The sequence below is a fragment of the Nerophis ophidion genome, linkage group LG03 (assembly GCF_033978795.1).
Source record: "Nerophis ophidion isolate RoL-2023_Sa linkage group LG03, RoL_Noph_v1.0, whole genome shotgun sequence".
Lineage (NCBI taxonomy): Eukaryota > Metazoa > Chordata > Actinopteri > Syngnathiformes > Syngnathidae > Nerophis > Nerophis ophidion.
The window spans coordinates 83,228,942-83,255,395 of record NC_084613.1 but is presented as its reverse complement, the minus strand read 5'-3'; the positions used below and the strand labels follow the sequence as shown (position 1 = coordinate 83,255,395).

General features: G+C 41.6%; 2 protein-coding genes across 2 annotated transcripts; one reads left to right on the top strand and one right to left on the bottom strand.

Annotated features, from left to right (window-relative positions):
* Positions 1–4,201: 4,201 nt before the first annotated feature.
* Positions 4,202–7,953, bottom strand: LOC133550138 (dynein light chain roadblock-type 2-like). Its single transcript, XM_061896233.1, has 4 exons — positions 7,691–7,953; positions 7,540–7,615; positions 5,155–5,322; positions 4,202–4,274 (listed from the first exon to the last, which is right to left on the bottom strand). Exons 1-4 carry the CDS (start codon positions 7,691–7,693, stop codon positions 4,231–4,233), a joined length of 291 nt encoding a protein of 96 aa, XP_061752217.1. The 5' UTR covers positions 7,694–7,953; the 3' UTR covers positions 4,202–4,230.
* psmd7 (proteasome 26S subunit, non-ATPase 7) lies at positions 7,776–21,915 on the top strand. Its single transcript, XM_061896231.1, has 8 exons — positions 7,776–7,937; positions 14,554–14,645; positions 17,368–17,460; positions 17,530–17,627; positions 17,703–17,783; positions 19,116–19,207; positions 19,367–19,565; positions 21,261–21,915. The coding sequence occupies exons 1-8, from the start codon at positions 7,864–7,866 to the stop codon at positions 21,519–21,521; spliced, it is 990 nt and encodes a 329-aa protein (XP_061752215.1). The 5' UTR covers positions 7,776–7,863; the 3' UTR covers positions 21,522–21,915.
* Positions 21,916–26,454: the final 4,539 nt, after the last annotated feature.

The following is a 26,454-nucleotide window of genomic DNA, read 5'->3' as shown; positions in this document are numbered from 1 at the left end:
CAAGAACGTATTTGCGATTTTTACTGCTAGCTTGTTGTGTTTATCGTATGTAGTGTACTTCCGGTGTTGCTTCAAAATACATTACAAATGTAAATTGTGTAACACAATGTTTTTCAACCACTGTGCCGCGGCACATTCCGTTGGATATTGTCTGGTGTGCCGTGGGAAATGAACAAAAAGGAAAGGAAAATGAACAAAATGAAAACGCAATAAAGCATAGGGATGTCTATGTAAAATGACAGTATTTTAACTTTAAAAGCCTACTGAAAGCCACTACTAGCCACCACGCAGTCTGATAGTTTATATATCAATGATTAAATATTAACATTGCAACACATGCCGATACGGCCTTTTTAGTTTACTAAATTGCAATTTTAAATTTCCCGCAGAGTTTCTTGTTGAAAATGTCGCGCCACAGACTGTAGAGGACATATTAGCGCAGCACCATTTGCGGCTAAAAGTCGTCTCTTTTCATCGCGCAATTTAACAGTATTCTGGACATCTGTGTCGCTGAATCTTTTGCAATTTGTTCAATTAATAATGGAGGAGTCAAAGTAGAAAGATGGGACTTGGGAAGCTTTAGCTCAGGGGTGCCCATTACGTCGATCGCGAGCTACCAGTCGATCTCGAGCCAGGCTTTTAAAAAAAATAGACCTAAAAATTAGTGATCATCAATCTTCACCAAGACGTCACTTAAATGACATTCACGGTACCGGAGGGTCTTGTGAGATGACGCTGGCTGCTGCAAGATCATTATTATTAAAATATGACCGAGAGGAAGGCGAGAAACACTTTTTATATCAACAGACTGTCGCGCCGTACCTTCCGTCAAAACTCTAAAGGCCGACTGCACATTTCCTATCTTCACAATAAAAGCCCTGCTTCATGCTGCCTGCGCTAACAAAATAAGAGTCTCGGAAAGCTGGCGAAGATAGGAAATGTGCAGTCGGCCTTTAGAGTTTTGACGGAAGGGACGGCGCGAAAAGTCTGTTGAAATAAAAAGTGTTTCTCGCCTTCCTCTCTGTCATTTTCTCATGATAATGAACTGGCAGCAGCCAGCGTCATCTCACAAGACCCTCGGGTGCCGTGAATGTCAATCAAGCAAGCTACGGAATTTGCCGCCAATGTTTTTCTTGTAAAGTGTATGGAAGCTGGATGAATGAGATGCCAAAAACCAACCACTTTCATGTGGTATTGTACAGAAAGGACAACTTTTTTTCTCCTCCATTTGAAAATGTGGGCGTTATCATCATTACTGTCTGATTCCAATCAATGCAAGTCATCAGAATCAGGTAATACACCAACTTATATTCTTGTCTTGGTGAAAGAAAGACATCTATATGTGTTACACATGCTTGTATTATCATTAAACACATTTAACTTGTTTACAAAAATGTCTCTTTCATAAATAAATAAATATAAATGATATATATAAATGAGGTAGATCCCCTCGAGTTGGTCAATTGAAAAGTAGCTCGCCTGCAGAAGAAGTGTGGACACCCCTGCTTTAGCCTTTAGCCACACAAACACACGGTGATTCCTTGTTTAAAATTCCCGGAGGTGAAGCTTTACTATGGATCAGAGCGGTCAAGCGAACATGGTTCCCGACCACTTGTCAACCGGCAGGTTTCGGTGAGAAAATTGTGGTAAAAAGTCGCCTCTTACCGGAGATCAGCTGAGCTTGCGCCGTCCATGCAGCTGCCGTCGACTTCCCTCGGAGACTGGCCTCGAGTCACCTGTGGACACACCCCTCCGACTATCAGGGACTATTTAATCTCTCTGAAACAATGACCATAGGTGAGGATGGGAACGTAGATCGACCGGTAAATTGAGAGCTTTGCCTTCCGGCTCAGCTCCTTCTTCACCACAACGGATCGATACAACGTCCGCATTACTGAAGACGCCGCACCGATCCGCCTGTCGATCTCACCATCCACTCTTCCCCCACTCGTGAACAAGACTCCTAGGTACTTGAACTCCTCCACTTGGGGCAGGGTCTCCTCCCCAACCCGGAGATGGCACGCCACCCTTTTCCGGGCGGAAAAAGGGTCCTCACCTATGGTCATGAGCTTTGGGTCATGACCGAAAGGATAAGATCACGGGTACAAGCGGCCCAAATGAGTTTGGGTCTCTCCCTTAGAGATAGGGTGAGAAGCTCTGCCATCCGGGAGGAACTCAAAGTAAAGCCGCTGCTCCTCCACATGGAGAGGAGCCAGATGAGGTGGTCCGGGCATCTGGTCAGGATGACACCCGAACGCCTCCCTAGGGAGGTTTTTAGGGCACGTCCAGCTGGTAGGAGGCCACGGGGAAGACCCAGGACACGTTGGGAAGACTATGTCTCCCGGCTGGCCTGGGAACGCCTCGGGATCCCCCGGGAAGAGCTAGACGGAGTGGCTGGAGAGAGGGAAGTCTGGGCTTCCCTGCTTAGGCTGCTGCCCCCGCGACCCGACCTCGGATAAGCGGAAGATGATGGATGGATGGATGGATAAAACAATGAAGCTCTACATAAAACAAGAATGGGAAATAATTCCACTTTCATAGCTTCAACAATTAGTTTCTTCAATTGCCAAACGTTTATTGAGTGTTGTTAAAAGAAAAGGTGATGTAACACAGTGGTGAACATGCCCTTTCCCAACTACTTTGGCACATGTTGCAGCCATGAAATTCTAAGTTAATTATTATTTGCAAAAAAATAAAAAAAGTTTATCAGTTTTGATTTTAAACTAGACAAACAAGTCAATGGCGTTTTAAAATCGTGTTTTTATCACCTTCGTCTTTTAGTAAAGGTTAAACCGTTTTTATCTTTTAACCTTTTTGAACAAGTCGTGCATGCTTTTATTTCAAGTGGCCTGGACTACTGCAATGCACTTTATGCTGGCATTAGCCAAAAAGCTCTCTCCCGGTTGCAGTTAGTCCAGAATGCGGCAGCACGACTTTTAACAGGGGCCAGGAAACGCCAGCATATAACCCCAATTCTTCAGAGTTTGCACTGGCTCCCTGTTCATTTTAGAATTGATTTTAAAACATTGCTGTTTGTTTTTAAATCTTTACATGGCCTGGCACCTCAATATATCTCGGACCTCATCCAAATTGACATTCCTGCGCATGCTCTGAGGTCCGAGAGCCAGTTCCAGCTCCATGGTGCCCAAGACCAGACTTAGACCAGGGGAGACAGGGCCTTCTCTGTGGTCGGCCCTAAGCACTGGAACACTCTGCCCCTCCATGTTCGAACTGCTTCCACAGTGGAATGTTTTGAGTCTCGTCTTAAGACCCACTTTTATTCTTTGGCTTTTAACACTACGTGAGTTGTGTGGTCCTCTGTGTTTTTTATACACTTTGATTTCTATTTTACTGTATTAATTGATTTTACCCTTTAAAATAGTTTTTAATCATATTGTTTTTATTGGTTTTATATGTATTTATTTTTTGTTTTTATTCAGTCATTGGTGGAGCATAATATATATATATATATATATATATATATATACTTTTTTTTGTTTAATTTTATTTATTTTTTTTACAATTATTTTTAACATGGCTGTGCAGCACTTTGGAAACGTTATTGTTGTTTAAATGTGCTATATAAATAAAGTGGATTGGATTGGATTGGATTGAACATCAAATATGTTGTCTTTGTAGTGCATTCAACTGAATATGGGTTGAAAAAGATTTGCAAATCATTGTATTCCGTTTATATCAATCAATCAATCAATCAATCAATGTTTACTTATATAGCCCTAAATCACTAGTGTCTCAAAGGGCTGCACAAACCACTACGACATCCTCGGTAAGCCCACATAAGGGCAAGGAAAACTCACACCCAGTGGGACATCGGTGACAATGATGACCCAGTGGGACGTCGGTGACAATGATGACTATGAAAACATGATACTGTGAAAGATCAATCCATAATGGATCCAACACAGTCGCGAGAGTCCAGTCCAGAGCGGATCCAACACAGCAGCGAGACTCCCTCCACCAAGGAGAGTGGGACATAGAAGAAAAAGAAAAGAAACGGCAGATCAACTGGTCTAAATTTACATCTAACACAATTTCCCAACTCATATGGAAACGGGGTTTGTATACAGGTGTAAAGTAGAGTACTAGGAAAGTAGTAAAGACTTTATATTTGACATTGAAGTGTTGAACATGCTATACGGATGCTCTTATTGTCATGCAGAAATGAAACACACCAATGAAGTAGATGTCGCTGGTATTATATCACTTTACTTATGTCTCGCATCTCTGAAGGACGATCACCAGGGAGTCACTCTCTGTGGACACAGACAATATGGTACAACAATGTCAACGTTATTAGTTATTACATGGAAAGGGTGACCAAAGTGCGGCCTAGGAGGCCATTTCTGTCCCGCAGCTCGTTTTTTTATCGGCCCAAAACTGATCAGAAACTATCCATCCCATCCATTTTCTACCACTTATTCCCTTGTGGGGTCGCGGGGGGCGCTGGCGCCTATCTCAGCTACAATCGGGCGGAAGGCGGGGTACACCCTGGACAAGTCGCCACCTCATCGCAGGGCCAACACAGATAGACAGACAACATTCACACTCACATTCACACACTAGGGCCAATTTAGTGTTGCCAATCAACCTATCCCCCAGGTGCATGTCTTTGGAAGTGGGAGGAAGCCGGAGTACCCGGAGGGAACCCACGCAGTCACGGGGAGAACATGCAAACTCCACACAGAAAGATCCCGAGCCTGGATTTGAACCCAGGACTGCAGGAGCTTCGTATTGTGAGGCAGACGCACTAACCCCTCTACCACCGTGAAGCCCCTGATCAGAAACTACACAAATGTAAATATGTTGATGTTTTCTTCAGATACCTTTGCGTACATTGAGAATGTACAGTAAGGAAGGGATTCATATGGTCCTTGGTGGATCTCGTGTGAGAGGGGGGAGATTAATCATTTTGCAATGCAGTCTGCTGAAAATGATCAAAAAGCGCCATTGTACGTAGCAACTGACACTGTGGATTTGACAAATTTCAAGATATTTAGTGATTTGCCATCTGGTGGCCAATGTAGATAGTGCAACCCAATTTGTCACGTTTCATGTGTCAGGTAAACCATGACGAATAGGGCCATATAAACCCCCTTCCTACTGTGTGAAAATTTCATTTTTTTACACAATTACCTGGTGCGATCATGATCTCTTGGTTCTTGGTGCCAATGCGGAGGACAGTGAGATCATTCTGAGGGTCAATGTCTCGCACCGTGCTCCTGGCCAACACCGTCAGGTGGCGGAGGTGTCCCGCGTACTTTGCCGCTTTGGAGTTCTCAAACGTCGTGCGGACTGGAATACCTGTGCAACGAAATTGGATTCATGTTAATATCGTGGTCCGCATATGATTCAAGTTTATCTCGAACTTGCTTGCTAGAGATGCGGGGATAAACCGCGGGTCGGGCGGTTAACATGACGAAAAAATAGATTTTAATTAGATTCGTGCGGGTGGCGGTTGAACCATCCAAAAATATTTGATATGCATGGATCTGTGATTGGCATCCTTTGCCATTCAAAGCGCCATTTAAGACTCGTGTCATACAAGAAGACAATAAGAAACGCTGACTCAATTATTCTCCTGAATGACTGGCGGCAGTCACCCAGTTAATAAGTATTAGGTCGTGCTATGAAACCATTGGCTTTGTAGTCTATTATGACATGTCGGTTCAGCATCATCTGTGGCTTCCGCGGCAACATGCACACGACTGCAAGGCATACTGGGTGACACAGAGTACACTAGTGGTTGTGATATAAACAATTTTAACACTCTTAGTAATATGCGCCACGCTGTGAAGCCACACCAAACAAGAACGACAAACACATTTCGGGAGAACATCCTCACAGTAACACAACATAAACGCAACACAACAAATACCCATAATCCTTTGTATTCATGACACTTCCTGACTATTTTATACAACCCTAGCAGCAAACCCCGCCCCCCCTTCCCCGGCGTCAGTAAGGTGGGCGGGGTTTTTGATTGATTGATTAATTGATACTTTTATTAGTAGATTGCACAGTTCAGTACATATTCCGTACAATTGACCACTAAATGGTAACACCCGAATAAGTTTTTCAACTTGTTTAAGTCGGGGTCCACGTTAATCAATTCATGGTAGGGGGTTGGGGGCGCGGGGGTGTAAAATATATTCAGGATGCATCATGAATACAAAGGATTATGGGTATTTGTCGTGTTGCGTTTATGTTGTGTTACTGTGAGGATGTTCTCCCGAAATTTGTTTGTCAATCTTGTTGGGTGTGGCTTCACAGCGTGGCGCATATTAGTAAGTGTTAAAGTTGTTTATATCACAACCATCAGTGTAGTCTGTGTCACCCAGTATGCTTTTCAATCTTGATCGTGTAATTGCGGAAGCTGCACACAACATGTTGCCGGATTAAATACGGTACGTATTTGTTGTTGAAGGTGTCTGAGGCAATGGCTTCACAGCACGCCCATTTTCTTGTAATCAGGATGAATGAACACTATTGGATTATTGCGGGAATGTTATCAATCAATCAATCAATATTTATTTATATAGCCCCAAATCACAAATGTCTCAAAGGACTGCACAAATCATTACGACTACGACATCCTCGGAAGAACCCACAAAAGGGCAAGGAAAACTCACACCCAGTGGGCAGGGAGAATTCACATCCAGTGGGACGCCAGTGACAATGCTGACTATGAGAAACCTTGGAGAGGACCTCAGATGTGGGCAACCCCCCCCCCCCCCTCTAGGGGACCGGAAGCAATGGATGTCGAGCGGGTCTAACATGATACTGTGAAAGTTCAATCCATAGTGGCTCCAACACAGCCGCGAGAGTTCAGTTCAAAGCGGATCCAAGACAGCAGCGAGAGTCCCGTCCACAGGAAACCATCCCAAGCGGAGGCGGATCAGCAGCGTAGAGATGTCCCCAACCGATACACAGGCGAGCGGTCCATCCTGGGTCCCGACTCACGTTAGCAGCTACAATTGTCATTGTGGCTCTGTGAAACAGGTGTAAATAGCTCTGTGAGTGGCAGAGGCGGTCAACCTCTGATGAATTTCAGCGGGCGGGGACGGTCCCGATAAAATGTTGGTTCGGGTGGATGACGACTTTGGAGATGAGGATGTGGATGATAGAATTGCCTGTCCGCGCATCTCTAATATACATATATATATATATATATATGAAATACCAAATACATGCACCTGGGGATAGGTTGATTGGCAACACTAAATTGGCCCTAGTGTGTGAATGTTGTCTGTCTATCTGTGTTGGCCCTGCGATGAGATGGCGACTTGTCCAGGGTGTACCCAGCCTTCCACCCGATTGTAGCTGAGATAGGCGCCAGCGCCCCCCGCGACCCCGAAAGGGAATAAGCGGTAGAAAATGGATGGATAGAAATACTAGAGTCGGTGAATTGGCTGCAAATATACTCACTTCTTAACCACGCCCCCGCCCCGACCACGTCCCCAAACCACGCCTCCGCCCCACCCCCGACCACACCCCAGACAGCACGTCACTGGTTGTTACCTTCTGCATTGGCGACGATTGTTCCACTCACACTCGCATGGGCTTCGATCCTCTCGAGAATTTCCTCAACTTCCGCCTGCAAAACATAAACAATTTGATTTACTTCCCAGCACATTCATACCTCCTAAAACACAGCAACTTGAGCTCAGACCATATTATGAGTTCTGCCAAAGCGCCTCTCTCCGCGTCCCCAGCGTTACCAATGGAAACGGGAAGTGACGTCTGGCGTATACGGAAGTGACGTCCGACGGATGCGAAAAGTTCGGCGCAGGCGCAGTCGTCGTTTGGAGTTGGATCGTGCGCCGTCCTTCTGAACAGCAAAAAATGCCGGAGTTAGCGGTAGAAAATGTGGTCGTTCACCCGTTGGTTTTACTCAGCGTGGTCGACCATTTTAACAGGTGAGTCCATTAAAGCGTGTTTGTCAGCTGCAGGGCTCGCTACTGTCCCAAGAAATGGCGACAACGCTTCGGCTAAGCTAACGTTAGCCGTGCTGAGTCAGAGTGCCGTTTGCGATGAATGGTTAGCTTCGTTAGCTTCGTGTCGTCACACACATTTGCCTTTATAAGTGGATATTATCATGCCCGTCCATCCATCCATTTTCTACCGCTTGTCCCGTTCGGAGCCTATGTTAGCCGCATTCGGGCGGAAGGCGGCGTACACCCTGGACAAGTCGCTACCTCATATGATCACAATGACGTTATTAAACCTGCATACTGAAATAGTGAGCACGGTTGACACTGTCTTCGTACATGGTTGGTTTATTGTTTATAAGGCGACTGATAAGTCTTCCTGGGGTCCAAATAGGAGCATACAAAATAAAAAATACAAATAATACATGCATTACCATGCATTATACCAAGGAAAAATAAATATAAGACCAAAAAAAGCTAGTTAATCCATCCATTTCTACCGCTTGTCCCGTTCGGGGTCGCGGGGTGATGCTGGAGCCTATCTCAGCAGCATTTGGGCGGAATGCGGGGTACACTCTGGACAAGTCGCTACCTCATATTATGATCACAATGACGTTATTAAACCTACATACTGGACGGCGTGGCGCAGTGGGAGAGTGGCCGTGCGCAACCCGAGGGTCCCTGGTTCAAATCCCATCTAGTACCAACCTCGTCACGTCCGTTGTGTCCTGAGCAAGACACTTCACCCTTGCTCCTGATGGGTGCTGGTTGGCGCCTTGCATGGCAGCTCCCTCCATCAGTGTGTGAATGTGTGTGTGAATGGGTAAATGTGGAAGTAGTGTCAAAGCGCTTTGAGTACCTTGAAGGTAGAAAAGCGCTATACAAGTACAACCCATTTAAACAGTGATTACGGTTGACGCTGTCTTCATACATGGTTGGTTTATTGTTTATAAGGCGACTGATAGTCTTCCTGGGGTCCAAATAGGAGCATACAAAATAAAAAAATACAAATAATACATGCATTACTATACATTATACCAGGGGTAGGGAACCTATGGCTCTAGAGCCAGATGTGGCTCTTTTGATGACCGCATCTGGCTCTCGGATAAATCTGAGCTGACATTGCTCAGCACGATAAATAATGAATAATTCCACTTGTAATCAAAAAATAACGTTCAAAATATAAAACATTTTCATGCATTTTTATGTTCAAGAAGTTGCGTTAATGGTAAGAAGTAATTTATTTATTATTGGTTAGTGTGGGGCTTGCCCTCTTGGGGGTTCTTCAGACCACCAGGCACCGACATGAGAGCCTGTTCCAGGGTTACAATATTTTTAAAATTTTCAATAAGTCTCGTAGTTGCTTTCCAGCATTTGTCTTTTTCTCTTTCGTTCTCGCTCTCTCCCTGCTGCTGCTTATAAACAGAGTGACAAGTGATTAGAAAACAAGGCCCAGCTGGGCCATCTACACACCTGTCGCTGATTGCGAGGTCGGCCCTGGCAACACCACGCTTCGCTGCAGGCCCACAGTTCACGCCCCCTCCACAGTTAGCTTCAGAATAACAATGTTATTACAAAGAATAAGAGACCTATTATACTCTAGAAATGTTGGTCTTACTTGAAAATGCACGCGTTGAGTTGTGTTCAGTGTTGAAGAAAATATTATATGGCTCTTACGGAAATACATTTTAAAAATATTTGGCATCTTGGCTATGTCTGCCAAAAAGGTTCCCGACCGCTGCATTATACTAAGGAAAAATAAACATAAGATAAAAAAAAGCTAGGTAATCCATCCATTTTTCTACCGCTTGTCCCGTTGGCGGGGTGGTGCTGGAGCCTATCTCAGCCGCATTCGGGCGGAAGGCTGGGGTACACCCTGGACAAGTCGCCCCCTCATATTATGATCACAATGACGTTATTAAACCTACATACTGAAATAGTGAGCACGGTTGACACTGTCTTCGTACATGGTTGGTTTATTGTTTATAAGGCGACTGATAGTCTTCCTGGTGTCCATATAGGAGCATATAAAATAAAAAATACAAATAATACATGCATTACCATACATTATACCAGGGGTAGGGAACCTATGGCTCTAGAGCCAGATGTGGCTCTTTTGATGACCGCATCTGGCTCTCGGATAAATCTGAGCTGACATTGCTCAGCACGATAAATAATGAATAATTCCACTTGTAATCAAAAATAACGTTCAAAACATAAAACATTTTCATGCATTTTTATGTTCAAGAAGTTGCGTTAGTGGTAAGAAGTCATTTATTTATTATTGGTTAGTGTGGGGCTTGCCCTCTTGGGGGTTCTTCAGACCACCAGGCACCGACATGAGAGCGTGTTCCAGGGTTACAATATTTTTTAAATTTTCAATAAGTCTCGTAGTTGCTTTCCAGCATTTGTCTTTTTGTCTTTCGTTCTCGCTCTCTCCTGGCTGCTGCTTATAAACAGAGTGACAAGTGATTAGAAAACAAGGCCCAGCTGGGCCATCTACACACCTGTCGCTGATTTCGAGGTCGGCCCTGGCAACACCCCGCTTCGCTGCAGGCCCACAGTTCACGCCCCCTCCACAGTTAGCTTCATAATAACAATTTTATTACAAAGAATAAGAGACCTATTATACTCTAGAAATTTTGGTCTTACTTGAAAATGCACGCGTTGAATTGTGTTCAGTGTCGAAGAAAATATTATATGGCTCTTACGGAAATACATTTTAAAAATATTTAGCATCTTGGCTCTCTCTGCCAAAAAGGTTCCCGACCCTTGCATTATACTAAGGAAAAATAAACATAAGATAAAAAAAAGCTAGGTAATCCATCCATTTTTCTACCGCTTGTCCCGTTGGCGGGGTGGTGCTGGAGCCTATCTCAGCCGCATTCGGGCGGACGGCGGTGTACATCCTGGACAAGTCGCCACCTCAGATTATGATCACAATGACGTTATTAAACCTACATACTTAAATAGTGAGCACGGTTGACACTGTCTTCATACATGGTTGGTTTATTGTTTATAAGGCGACTGATAGTCTTTCTGGGGTCCAAATAGGAGCATATAAAATAAAAAATACAAATAATACATGCATTCTAGGGCTGGGCGATATTGCCTTTTTTAATATCGCAATATTTTTAGGCCATATCGCGATATACGATATATATTACGAGTTTCTTCCTTGGCCTTGAATGAACACTTGATGGATATAATCACAGCAGTATGATGATTCTATGTGTCTACATCAGTGGTTCTTAACCAGGGTTCGATCGAACCTGAGTCGACCTCAGGGGTTCGGCGGAGATCAAAACACACCCGACTTTTCGTGTAAATACAAACGTCTCCCTGTTGGCATATTACAGATACGGCAACAGCTGAATGATTTGCAGGTGTGTAATTTGTTGTGAGTTTATGCACTGTCTTAGTTTTGTTGTTTGAACAAGGTGATGTTCATGCACGGTTGATTTTGTGCACCAGTAAAAAAAAATATGGTAACACTTAATAATTAATGATATTTATCTTTGTGGAAACACTGATCATCTTAATGATTTCTCACAATAAATATATATTTTTGATTACATGTTTTAAATAGGTTGAAATCCAATCTGCACTTTGTTAGAATATATAACAAATTGGACCAAGCTATATTTCTAACAAAGACAAACCATTATTTCTAGATTGTCCAGAACAAACATTTTAAAAGGAATTCAAAAGACTTTGAAATAAGATTTAAATGTGATACTACAGATTTTTGGGAATTTTAATCATAATAAGTTTGAAGAAATATTTCACAAATATTCTTCGTCGGAAAAAACAAAAGCTAAAATGAAGAATTGAATTGAAACGTATTTATTATTCTTTACAATAAGAAAAATGAATTTACTTGAACATTGGTTTGGATTGTCGGGAGGGAAGAGGAAGGAATTTAGAGGGTAAAAAGGTATATGTGTTTAGAAGTCCTAAAATCGTTTTTGGGGTTGTCTTTCTGAAAGTTATAGGAAGCAAAGTAAAAAAATAAATGAATTAATTTAAACAAGTGGACCAAGTCTTTAAAATATTTTCTTGGATTTTGAAGTTCTATTTGAGTTTTGTCTCTTGGAGTTGAAAATGTCGAACGTAGCGAGACCAGCTTGCTAGTAAATAAATACAATGTTAGAAAACAGAGGCAGCTCACTGGTAAGTGCTGCTATTTGAGGCGGTATAACTCGGTTGGTAGAGTGGCCGTGCCAGCAACTTGAGGGTTCCGGGTTCGATTCCCTCTTCCGCCATCCTAGTCACTGCCGTTGTGTCCTTGGGCAAGACACTTGACCAACCTGCTCCCGGTGCCACCCACACTTGTGTAATTGTTTCTTAGATATTGGGTTTCACTATGCAAAGCGCTTTGAGTCACTAGAGAAATAGCGCTATATAAATATGATTCACTTCACTTTAGTATGGGGAACATATTCACCATTAATTAGTTGCTTATTAACATGCAAATTAGTAACATATTGGTTCTTAACTAGTCATTAAGTGCTAATTAATGCCTTATTTGGCATGGCCTTATTATAACCCTGACCCTAACCAAATTACTAACATATTCTATTACTTAGAATATGTTACCCTAGTGTCCAAATAACTCTAAATTAAGTCTTGGTTACTTAGAATATGTTCCCCTATACTAAAGTGTTACCAAAAACATACATACAACTTTGTCTTGAATTTGAAACAAAAACCAACATTTTATTTTTCACTGAAGAAGGGTTCGGTGAATGCGCATTTGAAACTGGTGGGGTTCGGTGCCTCCAACATGGTTAAGAACCACTAATCTACATTAAAACATTCTTCTTCATACTGCATTAATATATGCTACTTTTAAACATTCATGCAGAGAGGGAAATCACAACTAAGTCAATTGGCCAACGATGTATTAAAGTTATTACGCAATGGCACAAACATTCAAGTCATTTCTAAAACATAAATTGCAAGATTGTCAGAGACATATTAAGTGTCAAATAAAAATGGGCTGCATAATAGGAAATCAAATAGTATTCGTCCTTCACTATGTGGTATGTTACTAAGGTTATGAAATTATCTTCATTCTTTAGCAAGTGACTTTTCAAATGATGCTACATATTAGCAGTAATGCTACTTTTTATAGCAACGCTTTTTCCCCACACCTGACAAATAACGGTTGTCTGTTCGACATATTCCTACTTGAAGCCGAACCACCGCCAGACGATAGAAACCCTGCTGCTTTTATTGGGAATGAAGTCTTCCTTCATTTGTTACCAGATCCTCACCTTCTTTCTCGTACGGCTACGTTAGCAGCTAACGTTAGCCACGCTGCTACCTCTGCTGGGCGAGGGCGTGTATGTGACGTGTGACGTGACAGTTGTGATGTATGTAATAATGTGCGCCTGCTTGTCCGTAAGAAGGAGACACACGAAAGAGCGAGAGCCTGAAGTGTACGCCCGCAGCTAAAAGTCCTGCGTGAGAACGTATACTCGAATATTACGATATAGTCATTTTCTATATCGCACAGAGACAAACCCGTGATATATCGTATATATCGATATATCGCCCAGCCCTAATTACATTAAAACATTCTTGTTCATACTGCATTAATATATGCTCATTTTAAACTTTCATGCAGAGAGGGAAATCACAACTAAGTTAATTTACCAAAACAGCATTTAATAAACGGCTATTAAGCCCTAGCACAAACATTCATGTCATTTCCAAACAGAAAGTGCAAGATTGTCATAGACATTTCAAAACAAGCTATTGGTGCACTTTTGTGCATGATGTCACTAAGATGACATATCAAAACAACACTCAATTAAAGTGCACATTTTGTACAGAACGCCACTACAATAGTTTAAAACAAATAAAGTGTACTTTTGTGCATTATGTAACACAAGATATTTCAATAAGTGTCAAATAAAAATGATCTGCACAATAAGAACTCAAATAGCAGTGATGCTATTTTTGTAGCAACGCTTTTGCCGCGTAATTGTTCAACATATTCCCGCTTGAAGCAAAACCACCGCCCTTGCTGTTTTTCTTGGGAATTAATTATTCCTTCATATGTTACCAGATTGGCACCTTCTCTCTCTCGTATTACCACTCACAACACACCGTTAGCATACACAGCTAATGTCCCCATGTCGCTACCTCTCTGCTCAGGGAGGGCGTGTGACGTTGCACGCGTGATGCGTGTAAGAAGCTGTGCTCGTTTCAGTCTATGGGGAAGGAGAGACAAGAAAGAGGGCTGACAGCCTGTACTGTAATGCCAGCAGCTAAATGCAACTGTGTGAGAAAATGTACTCAAATATCACGACATAGTTATTTTCTATATCGCACAGAGACAAACCTGCGATATATCCACTATATGAATATTAAGCTGAGGGTCATCAACAAGCATATGCCTGAATCCAAAAAGAATGTTTATTGTTTTTTCAATATTCACAACAAGTTTACTATCATTTACCCAGCGTGACACACGCTGGTGGTTTAATAACACAAGATTTGTTAGCTTAGCATGTAGCATTCGTCTTGACCAAAGAGTAAATAATACTGATGATGGTCACTTATTGTGCTGATTTTGTTCCTTCTTGCGTTACAGAATAGGGAAAGTTGGCAACCAGAAGAGAGTGGTTGGAGTCCTCTTGGGGTCGTGGCATAAGAAAGTTCTCGATGTGTCAAATAGCTTCGCAGGTGAGTGTCGACAAGTATGCCTCACGTATTATTATTGTGTCACTGTTGGCGATGATGACAATGATGGCCTCCAGAATTGTTTACATGACCTGACTAACAGCTTTTTAACTAAACAATGACTGCTTCATTCCACTGAAATGGCTAATTGCCTTCTTTATTGAGGAAATACAATTGTTTCTTGATAAGGGTGGAGTTGTAGGTAAATCATTCTGTTTTTCTTACCAAGATGTCAAAAGGTAACTACTCTCAAAATGCTGTGAGCTGGATTGAATCGTATCTGCATGATGGAACACAATCTGTATCGGTTAACAACTGCAGATCTGACTCTCTTAGGCTAACTTCCGGAGTCCCTCAGGAGTCAATATCAGGCCCCCTTTTAAGAATTGTTTACATGACCTGACAAACAGCTTTTTAACTAAACAATAACTGCTTCATTCCACTGAAATGGCTAATTGCCTTCTTTATTGAGAAAATACAATTATTTCTTGATAAGGGTGGAGTTGTAGGTAAATCATTCTGTTTTTCTTACAAAGATGTCAAAATGTAACTACTCTCAAAATGCTGTGAGCTGGATTTAATCGTATCTGCATGATGGAACACAATCTGTATCGGTTAACAACTGCAGATCTGACTCTCTTAGGCTAACTTCTGGAGTCCCTCAGGGGTCAATATCAGGCCCCCTTTTATTTAGCCTCTATATTAATAATTTGCCCACTGTTTGTCCTGAAGCTGAATGCTTAATTTATGCAGATGACACGATTTTCTTCCTTCATTGTCACACCAAAGACATTGTTGCTGCTAAACTCACTAAAACAATCTCCTATGTTACAACTTGGTTGGAGGAGTGCTGCAGCTAAACATTTCTAAAACTGTAGGCATGTACAGTGGGGCAAAAAAGTATTTAGTCAGCCACCGATTGTGCAAGTTCTCCCACTTAAAATGAAAACAGAGGTCTGTAATTTTCATCATAGGTACACTTCAACTGTGAGAGACAGAATGTGAAAAAAAAATCCAGGAATTCACATTGTAGGAATTTTAAAGACTTTATTTGTAAATTATGGTGGAAAATAGGTATTTGGTCAACCATTCCAAGCTTTCACTGATCGAAGGAGGTTTTGGCTCAAAATCTCACGATACATGGCCCCATTCATTCTTTCCTTAACACGGATCAATCGTCATGTCCCCTTAGCAGAAAAACAGCCCCAAAGCATGATGTTTCCACCCCATGCTTCACAGTAGGTATGGTGTTCTTGGGATGCAACTCAGTATTTATTATTCTTCCTCCAAACACCACGAGTTGAGTTCATACCAAAAAGTTCTGTTTTGGTTTCATCTGACCACATGACATTCTCCCAATCCTCTGCTGTATCATCCATGTATCCATTTTGGTATAAACTCAACTTGTTGCATCCCAAGAACACCATACCTACTGTGAAGCATGGGGGTGGAAACATCATGCTTTGGGGCTGTTTTTCTGCTAAGGGGACAGGCCGATTAATCCGTGTTAATGAAAGAATGAATGGGGCCATGTATCGTGAGATTTTGAGCCAAAAGCTCCTTCCATCAGTGAGAGCTTTGAATGGCTGACCAAATACCTATTTTCCGCCATAATTTACAAATAAAGTCTTTAAAATTCCTAAAATGTGAATTTGTGGATTTTTTTTTCACATTCTGTCTCTCACATTTGAAGTGTACCTATGGTGAAAATGACAGACCTCTGTCATCATTTTAAGTGGGAGAACTTGCACAATCGGTGGCTGACTAAATACTTTTTTGCCCCACTGTATGTAACCAAAACAAAAAAAGTATCATCTGACCCAGACAGACATATTAATGGAGTAGGAATACAAATTGTCAGCCAATATAAATATGTTGGGTTAATAATAGATTCAGAACTTTCCTTTAAAGCTCAAATTGGCAAATTTTGTAAATTAATCAAGTTTAATCTCACAAATGTTTGTGCAGTTCAAAATGAAATGTCACCTGAAGCTGCAAAATTGTATTCGCATTCGATGATTTTCAGCCCCTTCAACTATTGCCTTACCAGCTGTCTCAGGCTGGTCAGAGCTAAAAAAAAAAAAAAACACATGGGAAATCTTGCACAAACAAGCAATTAAGGTTATGGAGAAAATGAATCTAGGCACTATCATCACTGTGCCATTCTAAAAAAATACAGTATTTGAAACTATGACAGTCTTCACACATTTGCAGACTTAAAAGTGACCTATAAAGTACTGCATGAATTAGCTCCAGATCCTCTGGCAGAGTGCATCAAAAAAAAAGCCAGGAGCGCTTTCAGTAAGTCGGCCTGGTCAGTAAGGATCGCAAATGTTTGGAACTCAGTTCTTGAGGAGGTTTAACTGGTCACAACTTACAAGGCCTTTACAAAAAATTTGAAAATGTGGCTTATCAACGCCTACAGCTGCCTACACTAAAAGATGAGCCTGTTTTGATGCTAAGATAAATGTTATGTTGTGATTTTGTATTTTAATTTTTATCATATTGTATATGTATTGTGTGCTTTTTTGCTTTTTCTCCCCCTTTCTTTTCTTTTTCTTTTAAATGGTATTTTTACTCCCTTTTTTACATCATGGCTAGAGGCCTACAGATGAAAACTAGCCTTCTGGCTAATTCTGGCTTTTTTTAACCATATGTAGTCTTGTGTTGCATTATCCTTTTTTAAATAAACTAATCTAATCTAAAGTGTTTTGTTTCTTTACAGTACCTTTCGATGAGGACGACAGAGATGATTCGGTGTGGTTCCTGGACCACGACTACTTGGAGAACATGTATGGCATGTTCAAGAAAGTCAATGGTAAGAAAAAAAAAAAATGTTGCTCTGCATTAAACATCTGCTTACGTCATTATTACATTTTTGTTTTAGCCAGAGAAAGAATCGTTGGATGGTACCACACAGGGCCGAAGTTGCATAAGAACGACATTGCCATCAACGAGCTGATCAAGCAGTACTGTACCAATTCAGTATGTAGCTTTGAGTGTTTACATTTTTTGTATTCTTACTACATTATATACTAACACATTTATTTTTTCTCCCAGGTGTTAGTTATTATTGATGTAAAGCCTAAAGATCTTGGTCTTCCTACAGAAGCATACATCTCTGTAGAGGAAATACATGATGTAAGTGAGGATTCATTGAATGTTTTTGTGGCAATATCTGAAATGTACAATTAAAACCGCTTAATTGACTCAAATATACAATTAAAACCACTTACCATATTTTCCGGACTATAGGGCGCACTGCCGATGAATGGTCTATTTTTGATCTTTTTTCATATATAAGGCGCACCAGATTATAGGGCGCTTTCTTGTGGTTTACATAACATGTAATGGTGGTTCTTTAGTCAAAATGTTGCATCGATGATCTTTTACAGATCATCTTCAAGCCGCTTTCTGACAGTCTCTTCCGGATGCGTCGTTTTGTGGGTTGTCTTATTTATTTGGCTCACCTTAGGCAGCGTTTTCTCCCCGTCATCTTTGTTGTAGCAGTGTAGCGTGCAAGGACGGGAGTGGAAGAAGTGTCAAAAGTTGGAACTGACTGTTTTAATGACATTCAGACTTTACTTCAATCAATAACAGAGCAGCATCTCCTCATCCGGTAACAACCACACCACAGGAAATGTGTCCCGTGAAATACTTTCCGACCGAAATTCTGTAATAACTAAAGGTCCATGGGTGAATAATATATACTCACTACACCGGTATGTTTTATTGCTTTCATGGCAAGTTTACTGACAGATATAAGTAAGAACTTTACACTACTTTTATATTAGAAATGGCAAAAGTGAAGGATAAAATGTCCCATAACAAGAAGATAGAGATAAAAAAGAAGCTTATCGACTACGGTGTCGCAACGGACTACAAAGGTGGATGCGCACAATTTTTCAGGATTCTTGCAGATCCCAATTACAAATCAGCAGGTACCAGAAGGTAAGAAAAGTTGCTTTTGCATAATATTGCGAAACAAAACACCAGATAATGTCTTACCTTATAGACAATACTCCTTTGTTTGATGCGCCGACAATCCAAGTGGTGCAGCTTCATAGTTTACCAAAGTTGTACAAAAACATTTTTGTAGATTTTTGAGTCTGTGTATAATGTTCTATATTTTCAATGGAACATATGAAATATTGGTGTTGGTTATTTGAGTCATATTGCACTCCTCGTATATCTTATGTTTGACTGCTGGTCACATTCATCATTACACCATGTACCAAATAAAATTGCTTCGAGGTCGGCAAGCAAAACTAGAATTATTCCATACATTAGGCGCACCGGGTTATAAGTTGCACTGTCGCGTTTTGAGGAGAAAAAAGGATATTAAGTGCGCCTTGTAGTCCGGAAAATATGGTAATTGATTTGACTGGTAAATAAATAAACACTTTGTTTGCATGTTATTTGATACAAATTGGTATCAATTGTATTTTAATTTCAGCGTTTTACTATTTCTAGGATGGAACACCAACTTCTAAGACCTTTGAACACGTCACCAGTGAGATTGGTGCAGAGGAGGCAGAAGAAGTGGGAGTTGAGCACTTACTCAGGTAAAGGAATCCCCATGTGAGACTAGATTGTTGATTACTTGCCACGTGAAGTGATTTAGGCAAAACTGTGCCTTGGTTGCAAACAGCAGAGGAGACGATGATCCCGTCTAAACTACTTTGCAATTAAAAGGTTCTCGTATTTTTAAATGCCGCTTTCAGAGACATTAAGGACACCACAGTGGGCACACTTTCGCAGCGCATCACGAACCAGGTCCACGGTTTGAAGGGGCTCAACTCCAAGCTGCTGGACATTCGCTCGTACCTGGAAAGGGTGGTGGCGGGGAAACTTCCCATCAACCACCAGATCATCTACCAGCTGCAGGACGTCTTCAACCTGCTGCCAGACGTCAATCTCCTGGTAAATGCTCTTGAATATTATTTAATGAGGTATGAAATACTGCTCCTCTGTGGCAAGGCCCCGGGGGTGGATGAGTTCCGCCTGGAGTTCCTTAAGGCTCTGGATGCTGTGGGGCTGTCTTGGTTGACAAGACTCTGCGACATCGCGTGGACATCGGGGGCGGTACCTCTGGATTGGCAGACCGGGGTGGTGGTTCCTTTCTTTAAGAAGGGGAACCGGAGAGTGAGTTCCAACTATCGTGGGATCACACTCCTCAGCCTTCCCAGTAAGGTCTATTCAGGTGTACTGGATAGGAGGCTACGCCCGATAGTCGAACCTCGGATTCAGGAGGAACAGTGTGGTTTTCGTCCTGATCGTGGAACTGTGGACCAGCTCTATACTCTCGGCAGGGTCCTTGAGGGTGCATGGGAGTTTGCCCAACCAGTCTACATGTGCTTTGTGGACTTGGAGAAGGCATTCAACCGTGTACCCCGGAAGTCCTGTGGGGAGTGCTCAGAGAGTATGGGGGAACGGACTGTCTGATTGTGGCGGTCCGCTCCCTGTAAGATCAGTGTCAGAGTTTGGTTCGCACTGGCGGCAGTAAGTCGGACCCGTTTCCAGTGAGGATTGGACTCCGCCCAGGCTGCCCTTTGTCACCGACTCTGTTCATAACTTTTATGGACAGAATTTGTAGACTCAGTCAGGGCGTTGAGGTTATTTGGTTTGGTGGCTGCAGGATTAGGTCTCTGCCTTTTGCAGATGATGTGGTCCTGATGGCTTCATCTGGCCGGGATCTTCAGCTCTCACTGGATCGGTTCGCAGCCGAGTGTGAAGCGACTGGGATGGGAATCAGCACCTCCAAGTCCGAGTCCATGGTTCTTGCCTGGAAAAGGGTGGAGTGCCATCTCCGGGTAGGGGAGGAGATCTTGCCGCAAGTAGAGTAGTTCAAGTACCTCGGAGTCTTGTTTTGCTTGACTGTAAAATATGTCTATGGAGGAGCTGGTCGGAGAAGTAAAAGATGTTCATGTGTTGTTAATATTTAATCTTTCATTATTAATAGTTAATATTATAGATCCCACGTTCTCATTTTCATGTACATTTTGGGTGTCACATTCAGTAAAAAAATTTAAAATTCCATTCCGTTTTTTTTAGGTGGTCCGTCATAACTTTTTTTTTAGAATTCTATGGGACATTGTGACTTTTTTATACAGCTAAATGTGTATACATCATTTATGCACTCATACTGTACAGCTAAATGTGTATATATCATTTATACACACATACTGTAAAGACACAGGCATAGCTCGGTTGGTAGAGTGGCCGTGCCAGCAACTTGAGGGTTGCAGGTTCGATTCCCGCTTCCGCCATCCTAGTCACTGCCGTTGTGTCCTTGGGCAAGACACTTTACCCACCTGCTCCCAGTGTCACCCACACTGGTTTAAATGTAACTTAGATATTGGGTCTCACTATGAAAAGCGCTTTGAGTCACTAGAGAAAAGCGCTATATAAATATAATTCACTTCACTTCACTTCACATTTTTTTTTCTCTTGATGTGGCCCCCGAGTCCAAATATTCGCCCAGGTCTGTTATAAGGTGTACTGAAGTAAATGTAGAGGTGTTTTTTGTTTTTTTTTGTAAACCTGAGCGTTCATCTCAGGTCAGGTGTTGTCCCAGAAGAAGAGCTGCCTTTGACAGTGGTTTTGTTGTCCCTGCAGGAGTTCACCAAAGCCTTCTACCTTAAGACCAACGACCAAATGCTGGTGGTCTACTTGGCCTCACTCATACGCTCCGTGGTGGCTCTGCACAACCTGATCAACAACAAGATATCCAACCGGGACGCAGAGAAGAAAGAAGGCCAGGAAAAGGAGGAAGGCAAGAAGGAGAAGAAGGACGACAAGGAGAAAAAAGACGAGAAGGATAAGGAGAAGGACAAAACGGACGCCGGCGCCAAGAAAGACGAGAAAAAGAAAAAATGAGTTTCTTTGTCGTAGGTCAACCGTCACCTCAATTTGTCTTGGTGTGGATTGTGCTGCAGCCTCCGAATGTGGGTCTGGGCTATAAGTAGGAGTCTATATGAGGAAGCTGTCAGCTGACACACAAGCAGCACTGTACAAAGACTTGTTGGCTTCTTTCTTCTGACGACATCTGAGAACATCGCTTTTCACAGTTGCCATACTTTTGATGCTGTGCTGCAGCTCTTTTGTAAGATGCTTTATCATTTATTAAATTGGAACCATATTGCAGTTGGTGATTGTTTTTTTTAAGATATCACTCTTCTATGGCTGTTTTTTTTTTCCCTGAAATGTAAATGTTAAAGGACAAGTAAATAGTGTGAACTTTATAAATCAACCCCCATTCTTTCCTTTGTGACATTTGTTGACTTTTCTTTACCCTTAAAGAGCACAGTCATTAGAAACACTCGTCAGTATCATTCGGTCCATTTTTGTGTTGGATTTCATTGCGGCTGCCTCATTGTCAGGAGTTTGAGGTGGGAACTTTTGTGTGGAGTTTGCATGTTTTCTTAGTGCTTGTTTTTGGTGGCTTCCTCACAAGTTTAATGTAGGTTAGGGACTCTAAACTCAACTGGCGTCCCAAGGTCAGTTTGGACCTTGGGAGACAAACAATTTTGCAGCAAAATCCTAAAAACAGGAAAGTGCTGCTGTTGTATAGCAGGACTTGGGCCACTAAACAGATTGGAAGGTCCTTGCATTGACATTTAACTTGGCCAGCAAACAGAACACTGGGGTCCGAACTTGGGATTTATTCTCTGGCAGTTAACATTTTTTTTTCGTAATGTAAAACATGTAAATAAGTTGCTGCTGTTGGTGGTAGTCTTTTGTTCTACTAGTGGTGTTTCTCAAAGTCCTCCCTTTTTCGTCATTGGTGGCCTGTTCAGTTCAGATTCATAGAGATGATCCAGCTTTTGTTTTTGCAGGAGGTCCACAAAAACAAGATTGCTTCTGTAAATATGATCAAATTAACAGACCAAAATCAAAGGATGCTGGTTCTCCAAATCTCTGGAATATACAAAATGAGAATAATAGCAATCTGAAATAGTTCCGTAAACGTGGCCCCCAAAAATAATTCAATTGCATATCCCTGCTGTGAATCATCCATAGATGTAATTATGAGTGTGAGTGATTGTTTATGTCCTGTGTGTACCCAGCCTCTTACCCTAAAACAGGGGTTGGCAACCCAAAACGTTGAGACATATTGGACCAAAAATAAAACCCTGTCTGGAGATGCAAAAAATGAAAAATCTTATGTAAGTCTTATATTAAAGGCAACACATGACCTAAGTGTCTATATTAGCTATAATAGCCTACTATCAAAATGACTGCGTTGCAGGCTGAAGCAAGTCTTTGTTGACCGAAATGTTGAAATTTAATATTTAGTCTACACATTTGTATATTAAAAAAACATTAGTAACTCAGGCTACTCAGAAGGTGAGATAACTCCTGTAAATTACGGTCTTTTAATGGCCAAAGGTATTGATGTTTGCATCCAAGTTGAGGCTTTCTTCTTTTATTAGATTTATTACAATCTCTGGCAAGCTGGGTCATGTTTGCTGTGGTGTGGAACAAAATGGCACACAAACAACTATGAGAAATGCTGCTAATATTACATAGATATGTCATGAGACATGCAAAACTAAATTATATACAAAGAGTATAAAAGTAAAGGATATTAAATGAGCTCAAATATAACTACAAATGAGGCATTATGATGCAATATATACATGCAGCTAGACATGTTAGCATTGATTAGCTTGCAGTCAATAGTTGTCCAAATATGCCTGACTAGCACGCCAGCAAGTCAACAACATCAACAAAGCTCACCTTTGTGCACTTACGCACAGTATAAAACCTTTGGTGGACAAAATGAGACAAAGAAGGAGTGGAAGATTTTACATGTCAAAAAGACTGCTGTCACAGTCCACACTAAGGTGAGTTCAAGAACCGGGGAAATGAGTAGGACAAAGGGACGTTCACCAAATAGTGTCATCAGTGAAGCATACACACACATTAAACAGTGGTAGTTCTAACAATTGGGGAGTTTTGTGTCATTTTGGTCCTCAAACAAAAAAACATACTAAAACAAGCCAGCTCGTCTCTGGCTCCATCCTAGACTGGTTTTATTGATTATTGACTATTATATTGATTTTGGGACAAGCAGTAGAAAATTGATGGATGGTACTTTTTCGTCACTTATTGTTTGCCTTTGGTACATTAATTATAGACCATTGGTTCTTTGTTTTATTTTTGCAAAAATATATATATTTTTTTATATCGCTCTTTTAATCTTTGGTTTGAACATTATTATGTAAACTTGGAAGTTTTTTTTTTTTTTTTTGTTCTTAGTTGTTGCTATTATTTTATGACATTTTATTATTGATCATGTTGTACTGCATTTTAATCTTTTGTTTTGTGATTGTGTGATGTTTTTTTAATGTTGTTCACGAGTGAGGGAAGAGTGGATCGTGAGATCGACAGGCGGATCGGTGCGGCGTCTTCAGTAATGCGGACGTTGTATCGATCCGTTGTGGTGAAGAAGGAGCTGAGCCGGAAGGCAAAGCTCTCAATTTACCGGTCGATCTAAATAAATAAATAAATGATAAATGGGTTGTACTTGTATAGCGCTTTTCTACCTTCAAGGTACTCAAAGCACTTTGACACTACTTCCACATTTACCCATTCACACACACATTCACACACTGATGGAGGGAGCTGCCATGCAAGGCACTAACCAGTACCCATCTGGATTTAATGGACAGTTTGGCACAGTCAATACAAGGACAATAACAAAATGTAAAGTGCATACAAATGTACTTAAAGACCTACTGGAACCCACTACTACCGACCACGCAGTCTGATAGTTTATATATCAATGATGAAATATTAACATTGCAACACATGCCAATACGGCCTTTTTAGTTTACTAAATTGCAATTTTAAATTTCGCGTGAAGTATCCTATTGAAAACGTTGCGGTATGATCACGCCTGCGGGGGACGTCACCGGTTGTAGCGGACATTTTGTTCCAGCCCGATCCACGCTATAAGTAGTCTGCTTTAATCACATAATTACACAGTAATCTGGACATCTGTGTTGCTGAATCTTTTGCAATTTTTTCAATTAATAATGGAGACGTCAAAGAAGAAAGATGTAGGTGGAAAGCGGTGTATTGCAGCTTCCTTTAGCAACACAAACACAGCCGGTGTTTCCTTGCTTACATTCCCGAAGGTGAAACTTTACTATGGAACAGAGCGGTCAAGCGAGCACGGTTCCCGACCACGTGTGAACTGTCAGGTTTCGGTGAGAAAATTGTGGTAATAAGTTCGGCTCTTACCGTAGACATGAGCGGAGCTTGCGTCCTGCAGCTGCGTGGCTTCCCTCAGAGACACCGGCGGTCACCACACCTGTGGCCACACCCCTCTGACTTTCAGGTACCATATAATCTCACTAAAACACTAGTAACACAATAAGCAGATAAGGGATTTTCCAGAATGTTCCTAGTAAATGTGTCTAATAACATCTGAATCGCTTCCACTGCCCTCGCCTTTTTTCTTTTTTCTTCTAGTCCATGGGTGTCGAACTCTGGCCCGCGGGCCAAATTTGGCCCGCCGTGTAATTTAATTTGGCCCTTGAGGCAATATCAATTTAGCATTAGAGCTGGCCCGCCGGTGTTATACAGCGTCGGTGCCGCAGTAACACCGCATTCACCGTTAAAACTCATACTTGCCAACCCTCCTAATTTTCCCGGTAGACTCTCGAAGTTCAGTGCCCCGCCCGAAAATCTCCCGGGGCAACCATTCTCCCGAATTTCTACCGATTTCCACCTGGACAACTATATTGGGGGCCTGCATTTAAGGCACTGCTTTTAGCGTTCTCTACAACCTGTCGTCACGTCCGCTTTTCCTCCATACTAACAGCGTGTCACATAATATTTCTGGCTTTTACACGCACAAGTGAATGCAAGGCATACTTTGTCAACAGCCACACAGGTCACACTGAGGGTGGCCGTATTAACAACTTTAGCACTGTTACAAATATGCGCCACACTGTGAACCCACACCAAACAAGAATGACATAAACACATTTCGGGTGACCATCCGCACCGTACCACAACAGAACAAATACCCAGAAACCCTTGCAGCACTAACTCTTCCGGGAAACTTCCAGCAAACTGACCAATAATTAACTATTATTCATGCATTTTCTCTTGCTACTTCATAATGTATGTTTGGTCCATTCATTATTGTCATTTTATTTTTCAAATGTATTATTAGCTTGTGGAAAAAAAATGATATTTACCTCAGAAGATTGCAAATAGAAAAAAAAGACATGACATTTTTATTTAAATTTAATTTGATATGCCATTGATATTCTTTTAATTATTATTATTTGAAACTGGATTTTATATGTCACTAAAGTTATATAAGCCTTGCTTGTTCAATATTTAATGCAAAACTTGCCCTATTAAAAGGTTAATTGGCAAGTATTGGCAGGTGTTGCAATGTGGGTTCTTCCGAGGATGTTGTAGTCGTAATGATTTGTGCAGTCCTTTGGGACATTTGTGATTTGGGGCTATATAAATAAACATTGATTGATTGATTGATGGTTAATTTGTTCAACCTTGGCCCGTGGCTTTGTTCCGTTAAAATTTTTGGCTCTCTCTGTATTTGAGTTTGACACCCCTGTTCTAGTCCTTCACTCTCACTTTCCTCATCCACGAAACTTTCATCCTCGCTCAAATTAATGGGGAAATCGTCGCTTTCTCGGTCCGGATCGCTCTCGCTGCTGGTGGCCATGATTGTAAACAATGTTCAGATGTGAGGCGCTCCACAACCCGTGACGTCACGCGCACATCGTCTGCTACTTCCGGTACAGGCAAGGCTTTTTTTTTTATT